Source organism: Stegodyphus dumicola, chromosome 9 (assembly GCF_044657685.1).
Source record: "Stegodyphus dumicola isolate Sdum_Otavi_A_Nest chromosome 9, ASM4465768v1".
Classification (NCBI taxonomy): Eukaryota; Metazoa; Arthropoda; class Arachnida; order Araneae; family Eresidae; genus Stegodyphus; species Stegodyphus dumicola.
The window spans coordinates 119,524,096-119,546,845 of record NC_140776.1 but is presented as its reverse complement, the minus strand read 5'-3'; the positions used below and the strand labels follow the sequence as shown (position 1 = coordinate 119,546,845).

The following is a 22,750-nucleotide window of genomic DNA, read 5'->3' as shown; positions in this document are numbered from 1 at the left end:
TGTTTTAGTTTTTGCTGCACACATGCGCAAATCACGTGGTTGTCGGTGAGAGTTTCAACATACTCCCAGCTTTAAATTTGCTGAAAAATCAAATTTAAAACTGTAACATTTGAACAGGCTTTACCATTCGACCAGTTCTTCTAATCATCGATGGAATCTTTTCGCTATTAAGATCTTGAGGCAAGTCATTACGAATATCAGGATCGCAGTAAGTCTCTGGTTCACCAGAAGAGCTGCTTGCCACATTTCTAAATCTAGACTATTCATCTGATGATGTTATCTCCAAAGGATACAAACACTTGGTTGGTCGCAAAACTTCTCCAAGCTTAGTCTTGACCTTAACTAAACGCACATGTCCATTCCGAGATTTGAAAATCCTCGGTTACTTTCGCCAATATCCAGTCTGTTCGCTTCTTATTATCATCGGACACTAAAACAAGATCTCCTATTTTCAGAGGTTGTGAAGCTTTTACATGTTCATAATTTTGCTGTAACTGTCCGAGATATTCGATTCGAAATCTTTTACTTAGATCTTGTAAAAGTTTTTGTTGATAAATAAGCCTTTTGTTTAAAGATTTCGCATTTATATTATCCAGATCAGGAACTCCAATGTATTGAATCTCATGGAGAAACATGGAAGGTGTGATCGGAGATAAATCTTCAACATCTTCCGAGACATATGTCAATGGACGATTATTCGTTATTGTTTCACAGTCACACAAAATTGTTATAATTTCTTCATGATTCAGAGATGATCGTCCTAAAACTTTGCGAAGGATTCTTTTCAGGACTCCTATTAATCGCTCACACCATCCTCCCTACCAGGGAGCTGATGGCGGAAGAAATTTCCATGTAATTCTGTGGATACTAGCTTATTCTAAGATTTTATCCCAATTTAAGCTTTTGAATAATCTATCACTTCCTTTGAAATTCGTTCCATTGTCGGAATAGATGGTGTGGGGTCTTCCACGTCTAGCAATGAAACGTCTCGGTGCTTGCAGAAAACTTTCAGTTGATAGCGAGAAAATCAATTCCAAATGTACTGCGCGAAAAACAGCACAGGTAAAAATCACTATCCATGATTTTTGATTTCCCTTCAATATCAACGATCCAGTCAAGTCAACACCTACAATCTCAAAGACTGCTGCTTCTCTTACTCAGTCTTCAGGGAGAGCAGCAATGGGTGTTTTCAAAGAATTAGTATCGAACCTCTGACATACAACACAGCTTCTTATGACTTTCTTGACAGTCTTTCGTGTTTTCAAAATCCAATATTGTTCTCATAAAGCAGATATTAAAAATTGTACTCCTGCATGATTGTTCATTTCATGTTTAGCTCTAATTAATTTTACTACAATAGGATGATCTGAAGGAAGAATAATAGAAACTCGAAAATTTTCTGCATCATCTCTTCTCAGAATTCTGGTTTTAACCCTAAGGATTCTGTTAGAATCAATCATTGGTTGAAGTATACGTAATCTTTTGTCATCTAATCCAGAAAATGATTTGCTGTGCACTAATCTCAAAAGAGTTAGTTCGGCTCCTTTAATTTCTTCCGCTGTAATTGTTCCATAAGTTCTATCATTAGGACTTAGTCTGACATTTTTAACAAAATGGAAGATCCAAGATATTATCTTTAGAATGGTATTGTACGAAGAAATCTTATCAAAATTAACTTCAGTCATAGCATTCGAATTAACTGCAGAAATTATTGTCTTCTTTCTTTCAGCATTTATAATGTCAAAATTCAGTACAATTTCAGAGGTAGGCTATTTTTCTGAATCATTTCTCAACCAATCGGGACCCTCCCACCATTTCTATTTGACTAAGGTTTCCGGACTGCATCCTCGGGAAGGGAGGTCAGCTGGATTTAGTGTTCCAGGAATATAATTCCAGTCGTTTGGATTACTTAGAGTACGGATTTCTTTCACTCTATTGTGAACGAAAACGGCCCGGTTTTCATTCTTTTTTATCCAAAATAATGCATCCATAGAATCACTCCAATAATAAATAGGCAAGCTTTCTAGTCTCAAATCTTCCTTAACACGATGTGCTAGTCTAGCACCAATCGTACAAGCTAAGAGCTCTAGTCGTGGTATGGAAATCGGCTTGATAGGTGCCACTCTGGATCAAGCTGAGATGAGCTGACATGTAACGGAATTTTCATTACAGCTTCGCATAAATATGCATGTGGCATATTTACTCGAGTCACGAAACACGTTAATAAGAGATAATAATAATAAGATAAATCGGAATAAGATAAATATCATTAATAAGATAAATCGGAAATTCTTTCGGAGTCAGCAAAAATTCTTCTGGGTATAGCTATTTTTTCCAAATTGTGCAATTTATTTTTCCAACTTTCAAATTTGTCAGAAATGCTTTTAGGTAAATTGTTATCCCATGAAATCTACTGTTTCCAGCATTCTTGAAGCATTAGCTTAGGAATCAGAGTGCAGGAGCTGTAAAACCAATCGAATCAAAAATCCTGTGTACTATTGACAATATATTCCTTTTGTTGACAGGCTGTTTCACAGAACTATCTTTAAAGTCACAGGACAAAGTGTCATTTGATAAATTCCATTTCAACCCCAGAACTGATACGGTTTTATCGGAGTCTTTATTGCAAGGATTTCCTTTTAAAGTTTCATTGCTAGGTTCATTGTAACACCATCCCCTTAAATCAAATTTAGCAGTCGACATAATTTCCTTCGACACATTAATGAAAGTGTTTAGTCCTTCAATAGTATCAATGCTGGCCACACAATTGTCGACGTACATTGATTCACTTAATTTCTTAGCTACCTCTTGTTGATGTTCAGGAACATTCTCGAGATGATAATTCAGTGTGGCGGCGAGAAAAAAAGGACTGCCATTAACGCCAAACACAACGCGCTTATGTCGATATATTTTAAATTTTTCGGAATCTCCTTCTTCCCACCAGAGAAATCTAAGAAAGTCTCTATCTCGAAGACAGACACCTATTTGCAAAAAGGCCTTACATATATCTGAGATAACCCCGTATTTACCTAGGCGAAATCTGTTTAAAATACTCGGTATTAATTCCAAATAATTTGGGCCCTTTTCTAAACAGTCATTTAAGGACACACCATTCCTTTCCTTCGCTGAGGCATCGAACACAGGTCTAATCTTTGTGGTTGAACTTTGCTTAATTACAGCCCTATGTGGTAGTTAATGACAATTTTTGGTTTTCTTATCTTCAACAGATTCTATAATACCTTTTTCAGCCCATTTGCTAAAAATATTTTCATACTCTTTCAGACAGTTTTTTGACTGAAGATTTTTGATGCAGGATTTTAACCTTTTCTCTGCTAATAATCTGTTGTCAGGTAAAACCTCATGCCCTTCTAACCAAGGAAGAGAGACCTGATATCTACCCTCACTATCTCTCTTTAATGACTGACAAAATTATGTTTTAGCGATTTCATTAATTTCCTTTCTTGTGTGGGTTGTAGCAGAGTCAAGTCACCGTAAATCCGAAATTTTAGCATCATTAACGAGTTTTAGCATCATTTTAGCATCATTAGCATCATTACGAGTCAAGACACCGTAAATCCGAAATTTTAGCATCATTAACATGAAGTGACAATACAGTTTTCGTACTGTCAGAGAACTCACGCTTTTCATTTTTCCCCATCATTGTCCATCCTAATCTAGTGTGTACGCATGATAACCCACATTTTAGTTGTCTAACTTTCCCTGTTAGAAGCTTTCCTGCCACATCTGCACCTAAAAGAACATGAATTTTTAAAGGTGATTTTTCATACATCAAATCAAAGATTTATTCTGCATGTCAGTTAAATTCCATGTTTTCGCAGTTCAATAAGATATGTATCTCTACGAATTTGAGGAATGTCAGTACATATTTTATCCTGATCCAAAACCTGAAAATTACAGTGATAATCACCTTTAAGACTACTCAATCTAATTAAATATTTACTATGAGTTTCTTTCTTTTCAATTCCTCCGAACAAACCATGGATTAATTCTTCTTTACCACTTGTTTTATAATTCATTATACTAACTGCATACTTCGAAATGTAGGATCGCTGGGAACCACTATCTATTAAAATTCTCACATATTTTTCGATCCCATCCCCACGAAGTTTTAATATTAAAGTTTGCAAATTTACTAACTGCATGCAAGATTTATTTGTCAGAACACAGTCTTTTTTATTATTTTCATCCCCAATAATGTCTGTAGAATTATTTCCGTGAGAGTTGCACATTATTGACAAATGAGCTTTACCGCATATGGAACATTTAACTTTGGTTTTGCATAAGCGGGAAATATGGTTCCGTTTCAAACATTTAAAACAGAATCCGTGATTCAGCAATTTTTGCTTTTTTTCATCTAAGGTTAAACGACTCGCATTCCGACATTCATAACTTTCATGATCTGAATCGCAAAATATGCAGTTTGAATGTTTATAATTTTGATTCTCATTTGTAGACAGCAACTGCGAGGCAGACGATACATCTGGTACCCGTTTATCATGCCAAGTTGACAGCTTGCTTTCGCGTTTTGTTTGTCGGGGGAGGGGGTTGTATGAGGAGAAATTGACGGTGCTTCTTTCGATTGCAAAGCTTTTCCCTTGCAATTAATTGCTGAGAAAGAAATTCCACTAGGTGATTCAAATCGTAATTTTATTTTCGAAGTGTTTTATTATATTCCAAAACCAAATCTGCAGGCAATGTTTTAAGCAAAATAGGTGCTCCATATGTTTCTGAGGTCATATTTAATGATTCAAGACATCGAATATGTTTTTGTATGTAATTGAATAACTTTTAATTCTGTTTTTGTATGTAATTGGAAATTTTGAATGTCATTAGAATCCTTTAGAGGTCTTATTTTCAGTAATTTGTCTATATGGGCGTTTAGTAGTACATCTTTATTTCCAAATCTTTCTGTGAGGAGTTTAACTGAAGTTTCGTAATTTTCTTCGGTTAAATCGAAACCGTCAATGGTGTTATAAACATTACCTCCCAAAAGGGATTTCAAATAATTAAATTTGCTTATAGCGTCAAGCGTTTTATTTTGGTGTATGGCTAATGAAAAAGTGTTCCAAAATGTTAGCCATTCGCAGCTCTCGCCATAAAACTTCGGAATCGTAAGTTTAGGAAGCTTCACATTATGATTTTCGCTTTTAATGTTTTCTATAATACTTAACTGTTCAGTGCTTCTTAACACACTAAATTTTTGTTGTTCTATATTAATTTCTTTCAATTTTTTGTTAGCTTTGTATTTAAATGTAGTTATTCTTTCACGATATTCGTCAACACCGTTTAATTCCTGGTCTAGATCCTTTATGTCTATTAATTTTTCTATATCGGCATCTATTTGCTTTAACTCGATCGATTTTTCATTTAAGAGTTCTAAGGAAATTTCTAGTTCCTCTGCATTCACTTCTGTTTTTGATAATTCAGTTTCGATTCAGCCAATTAATTTTGTAACGGCAGCCCTTATGTGGCCGCGTTTCCTTTTCAATGTATCGATGAATTCTGTCATTGTTTAGTATTCAATAATTCAACAAGTATCAACAATTTGCTTTCATTCGCGGTACGGGATGCCAAAAAATGTGTAATCATAATAATTTCTTAGAAAATAAAAGGTAAAAAGGCTTACCTTTTAGTCGATCTTCTTTCTAATCCAAAGGCGTATCGGGAGTGTTTATTTCATTCATCGATGCACTACTCACAGAAAGAGAGAGGCTTCTAAGATAATAATAAGATATTTGATTTACAGTCACATCACTAAACTAAAATATATATATAACGCAGAAGAGTAGGATTACATGTTTCACTCAAACGTCCATCACGAGTTTTCAAAGTTCAGTTAAAAAAAGTTCTGTTTTAGGTTTTGCTGCGCGCATGCGCAAATCACGTGGTTGTCGGTGAGAGTTTCAACAAGCTATTTTTACAGCAGTAGTTTGCCGTTGCAAAAGGGAAAAAAAAAAAAAAAAAATCAATTTTTTACCAATTCCTTATTTGAGTGGGAATATGATTTTCTTTTACTTTGTGTATATTTTGTATTTAATAAATATTGCCACTGAATTATTGCAGCTTCCAACACATAATTTGATTTTGGGTTTGAAATTAGCTTGTCCAATTTTTGTAACTACTATTTGTGAACTTATATGTATGGTTCACTCACTTGGAAAGTTAATGATTATATAATACCTCAGTACATTTTAGCTAATGTTTCCATTTTTGGACACATTTTTCAGCTGTACTATATTTAAACATTTTGTGGGTGTTTTATTAATGCTATTCTTTCTTTCTATATATACATGTAAGATATGCCAACTCTTTAAGTTTTATCGGGAGACTTTTTTTGTTGCATCTCCAAGCCTCCTGCTAGACCACAAAATCTCCCAATTTTAAACTTTTATTAAGAAAAGTTTTTCCCCCCATGAATAAATGAACTTCATTGAATTAATGAAACTTAAAAGTGTGAAAATTTGATTCTGCCACCTGTAGTGAATTTCAGCATGCTTTTTCATAATAATTTTTTTTTTATCTGATTTATCTCTGTAGACATGGTATGTATAAAACTTTTGGTATGTATGTGTTATTGCAACTGTCTTCTTAGAAGTCACCAAATTTTCCGAATGTTGCAAACTCTAGGAATCATGTGCATAGCTATTCTTCAGGCAACCCTGCTCATAACAATCTTTCAGTCAAGAAATGTCTCCATTTTTGTATGTATTCTTAATGTATTTCAAAATCCAATAGCTTTTGTGGGATTTGTCAGCAGTGGAAGAAACTGCAGTAAAATTTCTGCAGAAATACAGAATTTTGATACAAAACCTCTAAAGGGAACAGTGAGGAGACACATTTTGGTAGGTAGCCAGTATTGCTGAGGTTTGCGCAATGCCGAGCCTCTGGAATTCTGACAGACAGACAGACAAAGTAGACAGATGTCTTGTTTTGCACCCGCTAAGTCTTTCTGCACCGATGGGCGAAAAATCAAGCATAGGTGCGAGGAAAGGTATAAAGAAAGAGGGGCAATTTCGTATTTGAGGAGAGTAAAAAGGAACTTCGTACATCTTGTACGAGTTCAAAAGGCCAGGAAGAAAAGATGGGACAAAATAAAATTTTAAATAAATGGCCCAAAAATAATAGAGGGAAAAAGAAAAAAAAAAAAAAAAAAAAAAAAAAAAGGGCCTATAGAAAGAAAACGAAAAGAAGTAGAAAATATCCTAAAATACGATTGTGTCCATGAGTGTAGTTAAAAGGAGAAGAAACTGTCTTCATTTACAATAAATAGTGTCTCACAGGTGTGTTTGTGTAGTGAGTGTGTTTGGTAATGGTGAATAGATGTGTTACTGGGGAAAAAACAAATATTGACGGTGTTAAAATGCTTCGTATCAAGGTATTTAGCATGGAATATAAAGTAATATGTATGCTTGCATCCTGAGATATCAACAAAGGTCGTCAAACAAAAGTATATATTAATTTAACCAAAGTAACTTATGCTACTTTCATTCTCAACATTTTCATACATTTTTCAAAAAGCAGCAGCAGACTAACAACATAGAACCATATACAATACAAGACCACAACCGCATACACCCAAAAAAAAAATAAATAAATAAAAAAATAAAATAAAATATATATATATATATATTTATGTGTGTAAATAACTGAGTATATGTATTAAAAACACAAATTAAACAGTATTTATTAATTTAACTATCATAATTTATTACAAGATTAATTATTCTACTATCATAATTTATTACTAGTTAAATAATGTTAATATAACACAATGAGGCACACTGTTATTTATATAAGCTCATAGTTCTAAAAATTTATTTAAGGCGGTGAAGAATAAACCATCCCTTACATATGGACATTTAACAGATAGCAAAGAACAGTATGAGAAAAATCGGTGAGGTATAATATTATTTAAAGGCGAAACTATATTCAAGCGATCTAGAAAGAAAAGAGAATCCAGAAGATCCGAGAGGGAAATAGCGCGATGCCCAAATTATCCCTCTCATCCCCAAATTTTCCCTCTCTCGAGATTCCTTAAGGGCTTTGTAAGTGTTGACAGAGGTGAACTGATAATGCTGGCGTCTGTTTCGAGTTGATACACAAAGGAAGCCACAAGCAATGGCAATTTCAAGTATTTTTTAATGCTTTAAACTGATGAAAAATTAAGATTTATTGATTTAAAGGCACTTATTTATAGAAATTTGATTTAGTTTAGATGAAAGAAAAGTACTTATCTTAAAATTCCAGTCTTTTGAAGTATATCCTTACATTGTCCGCTGTTTTATTCTCGTCAACATCGGAGCCGAAATTCATTGGAATGATATAGGTTTTGTAGAGGAAAAATAAAAAATTTTTCAAAGAAATTTAATTGATAATCACCAAGAGGAAAGGAAAAATTTTCACTTTTTTACGGAGCGCAGCGATCGTGCTGCCGCTTGCCTCGGTGATCACACAGCCCTCCCGCCTCTGGAATTCTCTGATTTTTTTAAAGTGAAAACAGAGCACTGTGTACTTGGAAGAAGAATGCTAAAAAATTACGGAAAGATCTGGAGATGAATGTAATGTGTTTTTTAATGCATCACATAATCCTCATTTAATAATTAAAATTTGCATTTTAAATTGCTAAAATAGGCTTACATGCTCATTTGTTGATAATGCTTGCCAACTTAAAATAAATATTGATAGTTTGGAAATCTTTTTAAAAACAGGTGCAAAAACTACAATCTTGCACTCATCAAGTAACTTATCTTTTTACTTACAAAAAAAATCATTAAATTGCACCAGGTAAGTGTAAGTATCGAACCTTTTATGAAAATTCAGCCTATGTTTAATTAGGTAGTATTTATATTTCATTTTGTTTTACTTCAGTGAATAGTACAGTACTGTGTTTATCTACACAACTGTATGTATATTATTTAATATAATATTTGTCACATTTGAAAGTACTGCACTAAATTAAACTCTTCCTTCTCTACTCAAGATTTTTTTTAGTATAAAAGTGTAAGAAAATTACAAAATTAAATTAGAGCCAAAGGACATAAAATTTAGAATATCTAATTTAAAGTTTAGAAGATCTAATTAAATATTAAATTTTAAAAAACATTCTCTATTCGTAAAAAGCAAATTTAAAGTTGATTAAATTTTAAATGAACTTGAATTACAAATAAATGATTAATTATTGCTATGTTATAATAATCTACAATATCATTAAATTCTGAGAGCATATGTAAATCAAGTGCAAGTATCAAAATCTATGAATATATAATAAATGTATAATATATAATTCCAATAATTTTTTTTTAATCCTAAAAATTTATAAAAATGCATAAGTGAATAATTGTTGAGCAGGCAGGAGACAGACTTATCAAGGCGAAGTTGCCTCCAAACCTAACTCTTCAGTTATTCAATTCATGTTTCGTCATTCATGTAGGCAAGGGTAAAAGAAAAATTCAAAACCAAAAATTGTGAATTACTAAAAAGAAATTTAAACAAGTGGAATTTAGAGAAATTAGCAAGTAAAGACTAGGATAACTAAAGTCAATTAAGAGTAGAAAACCAAAGTAATTTAGAAACTCTTGCGTAAAAAAAACTTCCCTGGCACAAATTATGCAAATAAATCAAAAAGAAACTAGATGCTATTTATAAAAAAATACATAAATAATACTAAAAAGGCAAGTAAAAAGTAAATTTTAATTTAACTTACAAACTAATATTAATATGTTTTACATCAGAATCATTATAAATAGTTGAATAACCATTATAAAGGGTCTTCAAGGCCAGTTTGAAGTTCGTTTGAAAAGGTGCTACCATACAATGCGGAAAACTTCCAGAAACACCCAATTTCGGGTCTGAAAAACCTCCTGAATTTTCATGTTCAGGGTTGAAAGCTATGACATGTTATATATTTTTAACCATTATCAGCAGTGTGATACAACTAAAGATTAATCAAAATTTAATTCTTCTTCAAGATCTAGAATTCTGTTTTAAACATACTCGTATTGCTTTACTTACAGATTTTGTATGCTTTATAATTAGTTAAAGAATTAAGTGGTTAAATTAAAAATAAAATTTTACTGGAATTAAAAATAAAAACTTGGTAAAGATATCTCAATTTGCTTAAATTTTATATTAAACTATAAATTTCAAGAAAGATGACATTGTTTCATCTTCTTGAAGGCGCAGAAAAATTCTGAAGAATTTGTTACTTCAAAAATAGGAACCTATGTGGGTTGCCTTCAAACTTTACAAAATTTGTGTTAATAAGTTATGTTAGCATAAATTATTCATTTATTATTTATTTAATTTATTATTATTACATTGTCATGCTTTTGAACTGTACCGAGTGATCACTATACAATATGTCCCAAAATTCTTTTTCTGATTACAAATATTCATAAAGCACAAAATGTAACACATTGACAAATATTTTTTATATTGAATTGCATGTAACATATTCAAGTTTTGGTGTACATGCTTACTGTTACTTTGTTTGTTGGATTGATTGCCTTGCTCATTATGACTTTGCTGTTGCCAAGCTGTGTGAGATTGAAAAAAATATTGACTATCTGAAATGTGTCCTTTTCTCAGATGAGGCCACATTTCATTTGAATGGTGGTGTCAAGTGACACAATGCTAGAATCTGGGGATGCGAGATTCTTCACACTATGTTGGAGACCATCAGAAACAGCCACAAGCTGAATGTGTGGTGCGATTTTATGCACAATTAAATCATGGAACCTGTGTCTTCAGTCAAAAGATGATCACAGTCAATACCTATCGCAATATATTGCAATTACTTATTGTGCCACAGATTTGGGATATTCTGGACTTAATTTTCCACAAGATAGTGCGTTAATTTAGTGGTGGTTAGATATCCATGCCTATTAGGATAGTTCCATAAACTGGCCTTCACGATCACCAGACAACACCACTGAATTTCTTCCTTTGCGGTTATGTCAAGGACCAGGTTTACTAGACACCAGTGAATGATATTGTACAGGTATCAAAGTTTTCTGTGTTTTCGCGTAATTCCGCTTTTTTGAACATCACCCAGGCTGTTTCTGAGATCGATGCAGAACCGTTGAAAAATCGCGACCGGCGTGGTGTTGTGTGGGGAGGTAAATACAGGACATGCTCTCTTTCTTCCTCTTTTCTTTGTAAAAAAACTTTACATCATGCCATCGTATAATATTACGCTGGGTTAGCGATCAAACGTGGGCACTCCTTGTTGCGAACTTTTCGAGTTTGCCTGAGCTGAGATCACGAAATACGTTGTTTCACATCAAGACGAAGTAGGTGGGGCTTATGTGGAAAGGCGGAACTAGATGCGCAGGATATCGAATCAAAGAAGAGCAACCAACCGTAAAACAAGAGCGGACTTCAATAATTTCAGCCATCAGTGCTGGTGCCATCTGTCGGACATAAGGATAACCACATGCATTCTCCAGTACACAAAACTCCATGTAAAAATTTAAGGAATGCTCATAAACCGTACAAAGAAGAGCTAGAGATTAAAAAGGAGGAGCGAGAATCTAAAAAAAAAAAAAAAAAAAAAAAGCAATTAAACATTGCAGAAAATAAAGAAGAAAATAAAAAAGTATCAATGGATTGTATGAAAGCTGCTGAAAAGAAATCGAGACAAACTCGCAAACGGAAATTAAAAAAGTTGGCTGCAAAAGTAGCAAAAAAGAAAAAGCTTTTTCCCTAAAAATTTTTAATCAGGATCGAGTGAGACTGAGACAAAATAGCTATTTTTTGTATTCCTCCTTTAACTATATGTTATTTTGTAACTATATTATCTCATATGACTACTTTTTCTGGTGTTATACAAAGTACTGTTTATTGAAGATAATTGAGAGCTATAGTAACAGTTATATATTATCTCTAAAACTTGTTATTGCCTGAAAATGGGCAGTAATATATAACATAAATATGTATATTAGTGTGTTGTAATGCTGTGTACAGTATTCATGTATCAACTGTTAAATTAAGTTACATAAATAGCATCTTAAAGAAGGTTAATTCATTACAATCTCTTGGTGATTTATTAATTTTTTTTTACAAGATAAAATTAATAGCAAAATAGTAAGTACAAGTATTATTTTAGTTTAATTATATGTATATGTTTAATACTTTTTATATTAAAATGTGTTTTTTTTTTGAGGTCGCGCGTGCGCAATTAGTTTTTGTGTAATTTTGTGTCCGCGCGTTATTCAGCTTTTTTTGCCAACATGCGCTTTCATGCCTGTATTGTAGTATTACAATGCAGAATTACTGAAGTCATAACATCCATCTCTCATGTAATGTTGACCAACACAAGGATGGAATTGAAATATCACCTGGATATCCTTTGGGCAATGAAAGAATCACATGTATAAATTTACACAAAACTTACTACACACACAAAAGTACACAAAAACTTGAATATGTTACATGCAATTCAAGGTAAAAAAGTATGTGTCTTTATGTCATATTTTATGTGTTATGAATATTTATAAGCAGGGAAAGAATTCCTGGATACCCTGTATTACATAATTACCAACTTCCAATTTTAGAAGGAAATTCCTAATTTTTCATTATATCTCCTGATTTCAAATTTTTATCTTTTACAAAGTAAAACATTTCCTGCCAATAAATGCAGTTTATTAGGTAAAGGAAACTGAAATTGGGCTAATTCCATTCTTTCACTTCTAATGATTTTCAGCATAACTTTTCCTATTAAATTTTATTTGATTTGTCTTAATTTGCTGTAGGTATTTACAGAACTTTTCATCGTGATTCGAGCAACATTTAATCAGTTAATATTTATGTTTAATTTATTTTACATGAAAAAATGATATTTTAATTTATTCACATATAGTAAGTTTGTTTACATAATACAGTCAAAAGTCGTTAATTCGGACACCCATAATCCGGACCTCAAAGCTACAAACTTTCTGCGCATGCGCACAGGCGTTTACGGGAGCGCATAAGACCCTTGCACTGCGAATATGTTTGTGCGCATGCGCGTTTAATGTGTAACGGAGTTATACGCTAAGCTAAAGTTATCTAATTCAGTTAATGTTGCAGATTGTGTTGTTCCTTAATCTTCGAATCGTATCTGGCTTATTATTTTTTGCAGACTGTTAGAGCAATTTTATAAAAGTAAGCTTGAACTTTCGATTATGTCAAATAGAATTTCCGATATATATTTACTACAAAGCGAAAGTATGTTTTGAAATCCGAAATCTGTTTATCAATTTCACACTGCTCTGCGGCAGAGGGGGGGGGGCAGAAACGTCATTATTAGATTATGATAGATTAGAAAGATTATGTCAAATAGAATTTCCGATATATATTTACTAATATGTAATTTGTATCTACAAAGCGAAAGTATGTTTTGAAATCCGAAATCTGTTTATCAATTTCACGCTGGGGATTGGAAGTTGATCTGTCAGCACTATCCTTATCTTCAGAGCAGATGTTTTTATTTTATTTGGTTTATAATTCCGTACTAAGTGTAGTATTTCATCTCGGTCTTTGATATGATTTAAATCAAGTTCCTCGTCATTATAATTCGCTTCCGATAGTGAAGAAAGTGACCCAGAGGTTATTGAAAACGAAAGCATTTCGATTGACAAATTAGTCGGTATTCTCAACACAGCAATTATAGGACTTGAACAGCGGAACTTTGTAACTAAACAAGAAATTATGTCTGTTTAATAGAATTAAAGAGAAAGTATTATCACATGAAACCAAGCAACTTACATTGAAGGAAATGTTTAATAAAGTAAACAAATAAATATTAAGCTTTTTCTTTTTGTAAATTTTGATACCCTTTAGATCATAATTGTTCTTTATTTCATAAATTATGGTTTCATATTTTTAATTTTGTAATTTCTGCATGCCATCTTACCAGATTTAAACTGATGATCTATGATCTGGAAAAATCGATAATCCGGAATCGCCGAAGTCCCGACGAGTCCGGATTAACGACTTTTGACTGTAGTATGAACATTAATTATTCATTTTATTTTCATCCTACTGAAAAAGTACGTCATTAAATAAAATTCTGCCTTGCTCAGGATCTTCTCACATTACAAAAATATAAAACTGAAGTAGCCAAAGAATATAAAATGTAGAATATCTAATTAAATATTAATATATTTTACACCAGAAACACATTATAAATAGCTCAATAGTCAATCACAATAGTATATTACAAAAAAATTTTGAATTAATATGGAGTTATTTTGAAATGACATTGCTGCCCAGAAAAAAAAAAAAAAAAAAAAAAAAAAAAAAGAACACCACTTCTTGGCAACTCCTGGTTTTCTGCAAGATTCTCCGCTTTTTCATATTTTGAAATTACCAGCTATGATGTAATGAAAGGAATTGATTATATTTTCATCAGGTAAGGATGTTTTACACCAGTTTATAAAATACTACTTATAGTTGTCATAACAAGCATCATCTATATATAATACACATTAAAGTAAATGACTTGAATTTTGCATGTTTAGGTGTACTTAATGGAATGATGTACAGATTGGAAATATTAAACTGTATTGGTTTGAGCTAAAATAATAATTACTGAGGTAGATTTTTTAAAATTTTTTAATTTTTAAAAAATTTTTTATTCTATAGGTTGGTACATAATGTTTGCCTTGGTAAAGATAACAGTGCATTAAAATTGTATCAGAGTTTGCAGGAGCATATCCTAGATTTTACTCCACAAGCTCAATCTGTAAGTAATAGCTTCATATTTTTTTCTGGTATAAAATTTTGACTAATGTTTAATATTTTGTATAGTTTTTTTATTGCATAAAGGTATCTGTAATTAGCTTTTTGAGAAAACTATTAAGCAAAGTTAATATGGTAAGGATTATATACAGCCTTTATCTGTTTTATGAAAATAGAGCAATTTTGTTCAATCATACTTGATGTAAAAAGGCGTATAGTGTAAAGGTAATTATCAATCATTGTATGACCAAATTTTGTATACTTTTGAGGCCTTAAAAGAACTGTTAAGTAATATCAACTAAGTTAATTTAAATTAGTGCTAAAAATAAGAATAGTATGCAGAGTCAAAATAAACAGAAATAACATGTAAACTGAACTGGGACGGTAGCTAAAAATATAGGAGTTTAGAGATAATAGCAATGACAACCTTGAATTAAGCTGTGTCAAAAGTAGTGATGGGCAACTTCGGTACATTCTTGTACCCGGTACGAGAGTAACGGGTACAGACAAGTACCCGTTACTCAAGTAACCATTACTTTTTCAAGTACCGAATACCCAAGTAACGATTTGGAGAACCGAAGTAACGAAATACCGGAGTAACGGTTTGCTGTACCATAGTACCCTAGTAACGGTTTGCTGTACTGGAGTACCCTAGTAACAATTTGGAGTACCAAAGTACCCTAGTAACGATTTGGAGTACCGAAGTGCCCTAGTAACGATTTGGAGTACTGATAACGATTTTGTGCACTGAAGGAACTCTGCCACGTCACCACGTGTTTGATTTTATCTGTACGGAGTAAGATTTTGAATATCAGAAAACATATCAACTACGGAAGTGTCTGAGGAGCAGACTATTCATGGACAAGAGGAGCGCATATCACCATTTCACAAATACAACCAGATACTACTGTCCTCGTACCAAAACCGAAGTGAGCTGAACCCTCATCGATCCTCCATTAACGAATACCGAAATACTGAGAAGAGATGCATATTTTCGTTACAAAGTAACGAATACCGAAAAGCACCCGTTTCGGTACAGAAGTAATGAATACCGAAAAGCACCCGTTTCGGTACAGAAGTAACGAATACCGAAAAGTATCCGTTTCGGTACAGAAGTAACGAATACCGAAAAGTACCCGTTTTGGTACAGAAGTAACGAATACCAAAAAGTACCCGTTTCGGTACAAAAGTAACGAATACCGAAAAGTACCGATTTCGGTACTGAAGTAACAGGTACTTGGATGTACCGATTTTCAGTACCCGTTACAAAATACCCGGTTCGGTAGTACCGACTCATCACTAGTCAAAAGGGGAACTGGTAGGCAATACAGGGTACTGTGGTAAAAGGGTACTTCCTTGTTGATCCCCCTTATTTAAGCAGTGCACAGATAATTATCAATGAGTCTTAATCAAGAAAAAATTAAGAACGTGTGCAACAAACATATTTACATCTCATATGCAGTCTGTAACTAGTATATTTCCATGATTCTTTTGAATGTAGACACAAAAACATTTACTGATCCCAAGAATTTCTCCATATAAATGCTTAAACTTACAACTTTAAATCTATTATCCCTCAAGTTAATGGATTGTGCCAAAGCAGCAGTTCTACTCAAACCTCTTTTCATAGCAGGTGGACTAAAATTCAGAATGGTTAGGGCTGCTCTTTGTTTGGCAATAATTTAGGCACAGTTTAAATAGCAGAGGTTGTAATAATTAGGAAATATTGGTGGACAGAGAAAAAATTGTCATTTTTATTCACCAGGTCAACATGACTGTGGCTCAATTATCTATGTGCCTCAAAGCTAAAAGTCAGTATTTGATAGCTCGTATTACAGACTTGGAAGTATGACAGCATTAGAATGATTAAATCTATCATAGATCATCAAAATGGTAGACAAAACTCTGTATACTTGCATATTTTTTTGCAGTCGAAGCTATATTTTTCTCCAGCTGATGCTTTGAAAGAAGCAGCAAATGTTATTTTTACATTTTTCTTTTTTCTCATGAAACCCCCAAATCTCTTTAGATTTCTTTCATAAATTGAAAAATGTGGTATGGAAGACTTTTTTTGTGAAAAAAGTGATATAAAGTAGGATTATCTGTATATGTATCAAATAATGTTTTTCTTTCCCATTAATTTATGAATGTCAATATTATCAGTTTTGATGTATTCATGTATTCAGTTTTAGAAAACTGAAGTAAACTAAAACTGTTAAACTGTGTTTCATGTTAATTTTTTCATACAGTGTCTCACAAAAATTATCGGTGACTATAAATTTTTGTAAGTAATAGGAGAAAAGCTTTTAAATAAAATATTAAAAAATATTCCCTTTGAATTCATATTTTCTTAGCTCTGTTTTTGTACTAAATTAATTTGAAAAAATTAAATAGTAAATTAAAAAAATTAAATGTTTTGCTTTTGCTATTTTTACTGCCATATATTTCATCAAGCTGCAGATTTTGTTTTTAGCAATTTCCTGATCAAATTTTATTTAATTTTAGTGTCCTTATGTTTGAGAGACAACTGTAAAATTTTATTTTCAAATGAAATTATATCTGTGAAATTATGTTTGGGATGTTTAAGAGTTGTGCAGATATTTTCAAAAGTTAGGGAGTATTATTGAGTGACAAGAACTTCTGTGTGTTTTCCATTTTATTGACTATATATTCTCAAAGGATTTATAGCATTTTAGGCTGAAATGGGGAAAAAAGATATCACAAAATTAATCGGGCATTTTCATAATTTCTAACTAAAATTGTTTGTAATAAATAAAAAACAGTATTTTATGGAATTAGAATAAAGAAACTAGGCAAAAATCTAAAAATCATTTGCTATTTTAATTCAAATTTTCTTTTTAGAAAATGTTTGTTATTTTAGTTTTTCTTGCAGTGGTTATTTTAATGTATTCTTGCAGTGAAAGGGAACATTGTTAGAAACTCACAGATTAGTTATTGATTTCCATCAAAAGAAAGGGAAATTTATTAGAAAAATTGCCTATTTACTTATATATATATATATATATATATATATATATATATATAAACCTGGACGACCATTTAAGTTATCTTATTCTTATAGAATGAAGCATTTTATTCTAAGGAATATTAAAAGGAATCAAGACTGAGTGCTCCTAAACTTGTTGCGGAACTTCTTGAATTATATGGAATATGTGTAAATCCATAAACTGTAAGAAGAGTAATGCAATTTGTAGGATAGTATTATTGGAGCATTGGTATTGTAGAGTATTGGTATTGGAGCAGTATCATGGTAGTTGTAGGTAGAAGCGAGTAGCAAGAAGAAAATTTTATATTGGTTAAAGAAAAAATCGAAAATTTCAACTCGCTTTCACAAAATTGATGAAACAAAAGACACCTGACTGCTGGAAAAAAGTGTTGTTTGCTGATGAAAGCAAATTAACATTTTTTGCTCAGTTGGACAAGTGCTGGTGTGTAGGAAACTCAAAGAAGAGTTTCGAAAGCAAAACTTAGTAGCAAGTATTAAACATGAAGGAGTATGAGTTATGGTATGGAGAATCTATGCCACATTCCAGTGTTGGTAGTATAGAGTTTATGGATGGTATTATGGATCAGTATAAGTACCTTGACATCTTGAAGTGAAATTTGGCATCGTCAGCACAAAAACTTACTGTTCAAAATAGTTTCAAATTCTACCAGGGCAATGATCCAAAGCATACTGTGCACAATTAGACTCTGGCTGTTATATAAGTGTCCAAAAGTAATTAAGGCAGTATTCCAATCGCCAGAATGGAATCCTATTGAACATATTTGGAAGGAACTAGAAACAAAAATTGAAAATTGAGCATATTTTCATAGCAGTAATCCAAGAGGAGTGGCATAAAAATACTCCAAAAAATAACAGAAAACTCGTAAAATCAATGCCACAAAGATTAAATGTTGTTGTTGTCTTATTCATATTACATGGAACAATGCTTTCGAGAGCCTACTCCAAAGAGAGGTTGGACTTCCCGGAGAACCCGGGCCCTTCGGTACCGTAGTGGGCTTCCCTAACCACTATACCGTTTGGGCGACCAAAGATTAAATGAAGTGATCAAGTGTAAAGGTGATCTCATGAAAGGCTAAGAAGCAAAAACAATGTAAATTTTTTACTATTACTTAAAGTATCTGATTATTTTTGTGAGTAAATTTTTCCCTATTAAATAAACGATATTGATTTTTGAATTTAATTTTCATCTTTTTGAAAATGCATTAACTAAAAAAAAAATTTGAATTTTTATATTATCAAAATAAAACCTTTCTTTTTGTTTTAGTTTATTTTATGTTCATTAAAGAATACAAAAATTGCTTTCTGTTTGGCTTATGGCTGCAAAACCAAGCTCTGCAGTGAACTATTTGTATTTTAGTTACATATGTAGGAATTATAGGTTTTTGAAAAACTGTATAATCTCAAGATTTAAAATCACTTCATAATGTTGAAATTGCCTTAACAGCTGCAAATTCTTTTTGATAATATTCGCTTTATTACTGAATATTCTCTTTTGTTTCCAGTCTTGATTCGTAATGTATTTGAATTCTTTATTCTTTATTTTATGAATATCTTAATTATGAAATTTTTCTCATTTACTAATTTCTCTTCAAGCTGCTGTCTATGGTTATGTGTTATTAATAGTCAAAAGTCGTTAATCCGGACTCGTCGGGACTTCGGCGATTCCGGATCATCGATTTTTCCGGATTATAGATCATCAGTTTAAATCTGGTAAGATGGCATGCAGAAATTATAAAATTAAAAATATGAAACCGTAATTTATGAAATAAAGAACAATTATGATCTAAAGGGTATCAAAATTAAAAAAAAAAAAAGCAGCTTAACATTTATTTGTTTACTTTATTAAACATTTCTTTTAATGTAAGTTGTTTAAGTTGCTTCGTTTTTTATGTGATAATACATTCTCTTTAATTCTATAAACAGACATAATTTCTTGTTCAGTTATAAAGTTCCATTGTTCAAGTCCTGTAATTGCTGTGTCTACTGACTAATTTATGAATCGAAATTTTTCCGTTTTCAATAACCTCTGTCACTTTCTTTGCTATCGGAAGCGAATTATAATAACGAGGAATTTGATTTAAATCATATGAAAGACGGAGTACATCGAGATGAAATACTACATTTAATAAGGAATTATAAGCCAAATAAAATAAAAACATCTGCCCTGAAGATAAGGATAGTGCTGACAGATCAACTTCCAATTCATTGCACACCCTAGCATTAAAGATAAACAAAGTTTAGATAAATAAACGTTAAAGTTTAGATAAATAAAGGATATGCCTTTATCCATTTTTTGCAGCAATTCCACTTTTTGTTTAATGAACTTCGAAACATACTTTCGCTTTGTAGATCCTTTACATATTAATAAATATATATTAGAAATTCTATTTCACATAATCGAAAGTTCAAGCTTACTTTTATAAAATTGCTCTAATAGTCTGCAAAAAATAATAAGCCGGATCCAATTTGAAGATTAAGGAACAACGCAATGTGCAACATTAACTGAAATAGATAATTTTAGCTTAGCTTATACTGTCCATTGTACATTAAACGCGCACTCGTAAACATATTTTGCATACGCGCACAAGCATATTCGCAGCCGTAAAGGTCTTACGCGCATGCGTCAATGCGACGCATGCACAGAAAGTTTGTAGCTTTGAGGTCCGGATTATAGATCATTCCGGATTATGGGTGTCCGAATTAACGACTTTTGACTGTAGTTCATTTTTCTTTTTGTTTTTCGAGAGGAAGGCTAAAATATAAATTGTATGTGAGTTTGAATGTAAAATTCTTATTTTTTGTATGTATATATGTGATATTTTGATTTGAAGAAAGAAAGGTTGCAACAGATTTGCATTGGAGAGGCTTAACTGCCTAGTTAAAAAGGTGATGCTCGAATGCGGATGTGGCCACTTAAAAACCATAATTTTATTCCATGATAATGCACATCCAATTGTTTTTTGTGTACACAAGATAGTTCTATATCATAGTTAGCAACAGTAATTTTTATGTGCACTGCACAAAAAAAGGGTGGGACAGTTCTATAACTCTTGTTCCACTGTGCCAATTGACAAAATTCATATTGTGTTTTTCATGTCTTGAAAGCGTGACTTAGGATATGTATTAGATTTATATATGGCACTATTCTAACATAGGTATTTTGACACAAAATCACACTTTTTTGAAATAACATACCAATTTTTTTCCGTATTTCAATTCTACAGCTCAAATTATGCCAGTCTGCAAAATTTTGTAAAAATCGTATGAGTAGTTTTTAAAAAAATTAGCTCTCAAAATTTTAGCTCCTTAACGTTAATTACATTTGATATATATTTATTAATATCTCTTTTTTTATTAAACTTTTTTGATTTTTCCTTTCTCGTTTCGAAATTTAGGTTCATTCCAAATAAAATTCACCCATTTTTTATGATTTATTTTTAAAATTTGTATTTTTAAATAATTTTTATAAATTTTTTGAAAAAAAATTTTGAATTATAACCCATAAAATTTTACCACCATCTTAAAGTAGGTGTAGTTATCCAAGCTAAGCATATCTACAAAAAATTAGAGTTTTTTTATTCAACATTTTCTAACGCCAAATGTGGTTTATGGATTTTTTGTTATAGTGAATTGCCACAGCTATTTTTAACCTTAAATTTCAAATAAAGTTTTACGGAGAACTAATTATATGAAATTTTTTCCCTCAAAGATTCGTAATAAATATTTATTAATACTATATGAAAAGCTACTTTCTTAAAATTATGGATATTATTCAAAATTTTAACTTTCTTTTTAATTTCTTCCTTTTTTAAAAAATATTTGTGTTTTTAGTAAATTTTTACCTTTACCATGTTATTGTCTGCTACTTTACTTTAAGTGCATTTAAATTGAATTGTCTAAAACTGAAAAAGTTCGTTTAATGTTTATTTTCACAATGTTTTTAAGCAACAGGACGTTGACAGTTTGGGTCATGTCCCAGTTTAATATATATATAAATTTTTACATTAATTCTCTTAGAAAGAATATTTTAAGTAAATAATTCTACTAATTGTATAAAAAACATGATCTTTAATATGATTTAGTTTGTTTGCAGCCAATATAATAATCAGTCTCTCGGTGGTGCAGAATAAACACTGCTCGAGTATTTTATTTCTTTGTCATTTAGCAAAAAATCTTTTAATTAAAATATTTATACTTTGGACTTTGCTTTAAACTTTATTTATAGTTAAAATGTCTAGAAAATGAAAAAGTGTCTTCAGCTGGAAACGCAATTGATGTAATTGATATTTTAAAAAATTTGACAAGAATGCAAAATTTATGGAAGTGTAACAATTGAAAAATCTTAATTTTCTTGTGTGAGCACTAAAAATAAATGTAGAAGGAAAGAAGAAAATAAAATAAGCAAAAATTTGAAGGAGAATTTGGCGTCAGAAATACCAAGGTGTTTCGAAAAGTTGGACGGTTTTGTATATACTTGCAGAATGCCTGAAGAAAAAAAGCAAGCCATTAAGGGGGAAAAAATTAAATTAGTATTTTTTTTTATTTAAAACTTTTTTATCGTATGATATATTTGATTCTTGCAATTTCAAAAATAAAATATTTGACTAAGGTATGAATAACATTTTAAGAAACTAAATTTAGGATGATAAAATTGTGTAAAGCAATGTGCACAATGTTAAAGCTATTTAAAGCAATATATGCAAGTCACCCTAAGTTAAAATCTCGATTATACTTCCTTCTCATTTATATATCTTTTCTAAACGGAACATTGAAAGGCGTGTTAACTGTGCTTTACTGTATTTTCTCTTTTAATATATTCAATTTTCAGATGCATCGTAGTCTATTCTTTCAAAAGAAATGCAATTTAAATAAATAAAATAAAATCCTGAAAAATTTATATTAATAAATATATTTAAAAGGCTCAGTTCGAATGAATAAATAGAAAATTTTAAAATAATTATCTGAAAAGACAGTGCAACA

The 22,750-nt window shown here is 31.5% G+C and overlaps 1 protein-coding gene across 11 annotated transcripts in view; it reads left to right on the top strand.

The window, feature by feature from the left end:
• The window catches only part of LOC146995473 (cullin-5-like), a 154,301-nt gene that overhangs the window by 66,753 nt on the left and 64,798 nt on the right, over nt 1-22,750 (top strand). For 5 of the 11 annotated variants that reach the window (XM_085823987.1, XM_085823992.1, XM_085823986.1 and 2 more), the window contains one exon: nt 14,647-14,746. The exons of 2 other annotated variants lie outside the window; for them this stretch is intronic. In XM_085823987.1, coding sequence (XP_085680113.1) covers nt 14,647-14,746 — 100 coding nt within the window. Of the gene's footprint in view, nt 1-6,619; nt 6,864-8,166; nt 8,580-8,729; nt 8,806-14,369; nt 14,414-14,646; nt 14,747-22,750 lie in introns of those variants that run through there. 4 more of the 11 variants (XM_085823995.1, XM_085823997.1, XM_085823991.1 and 1 more) reach the window with 4 other exon arrangements.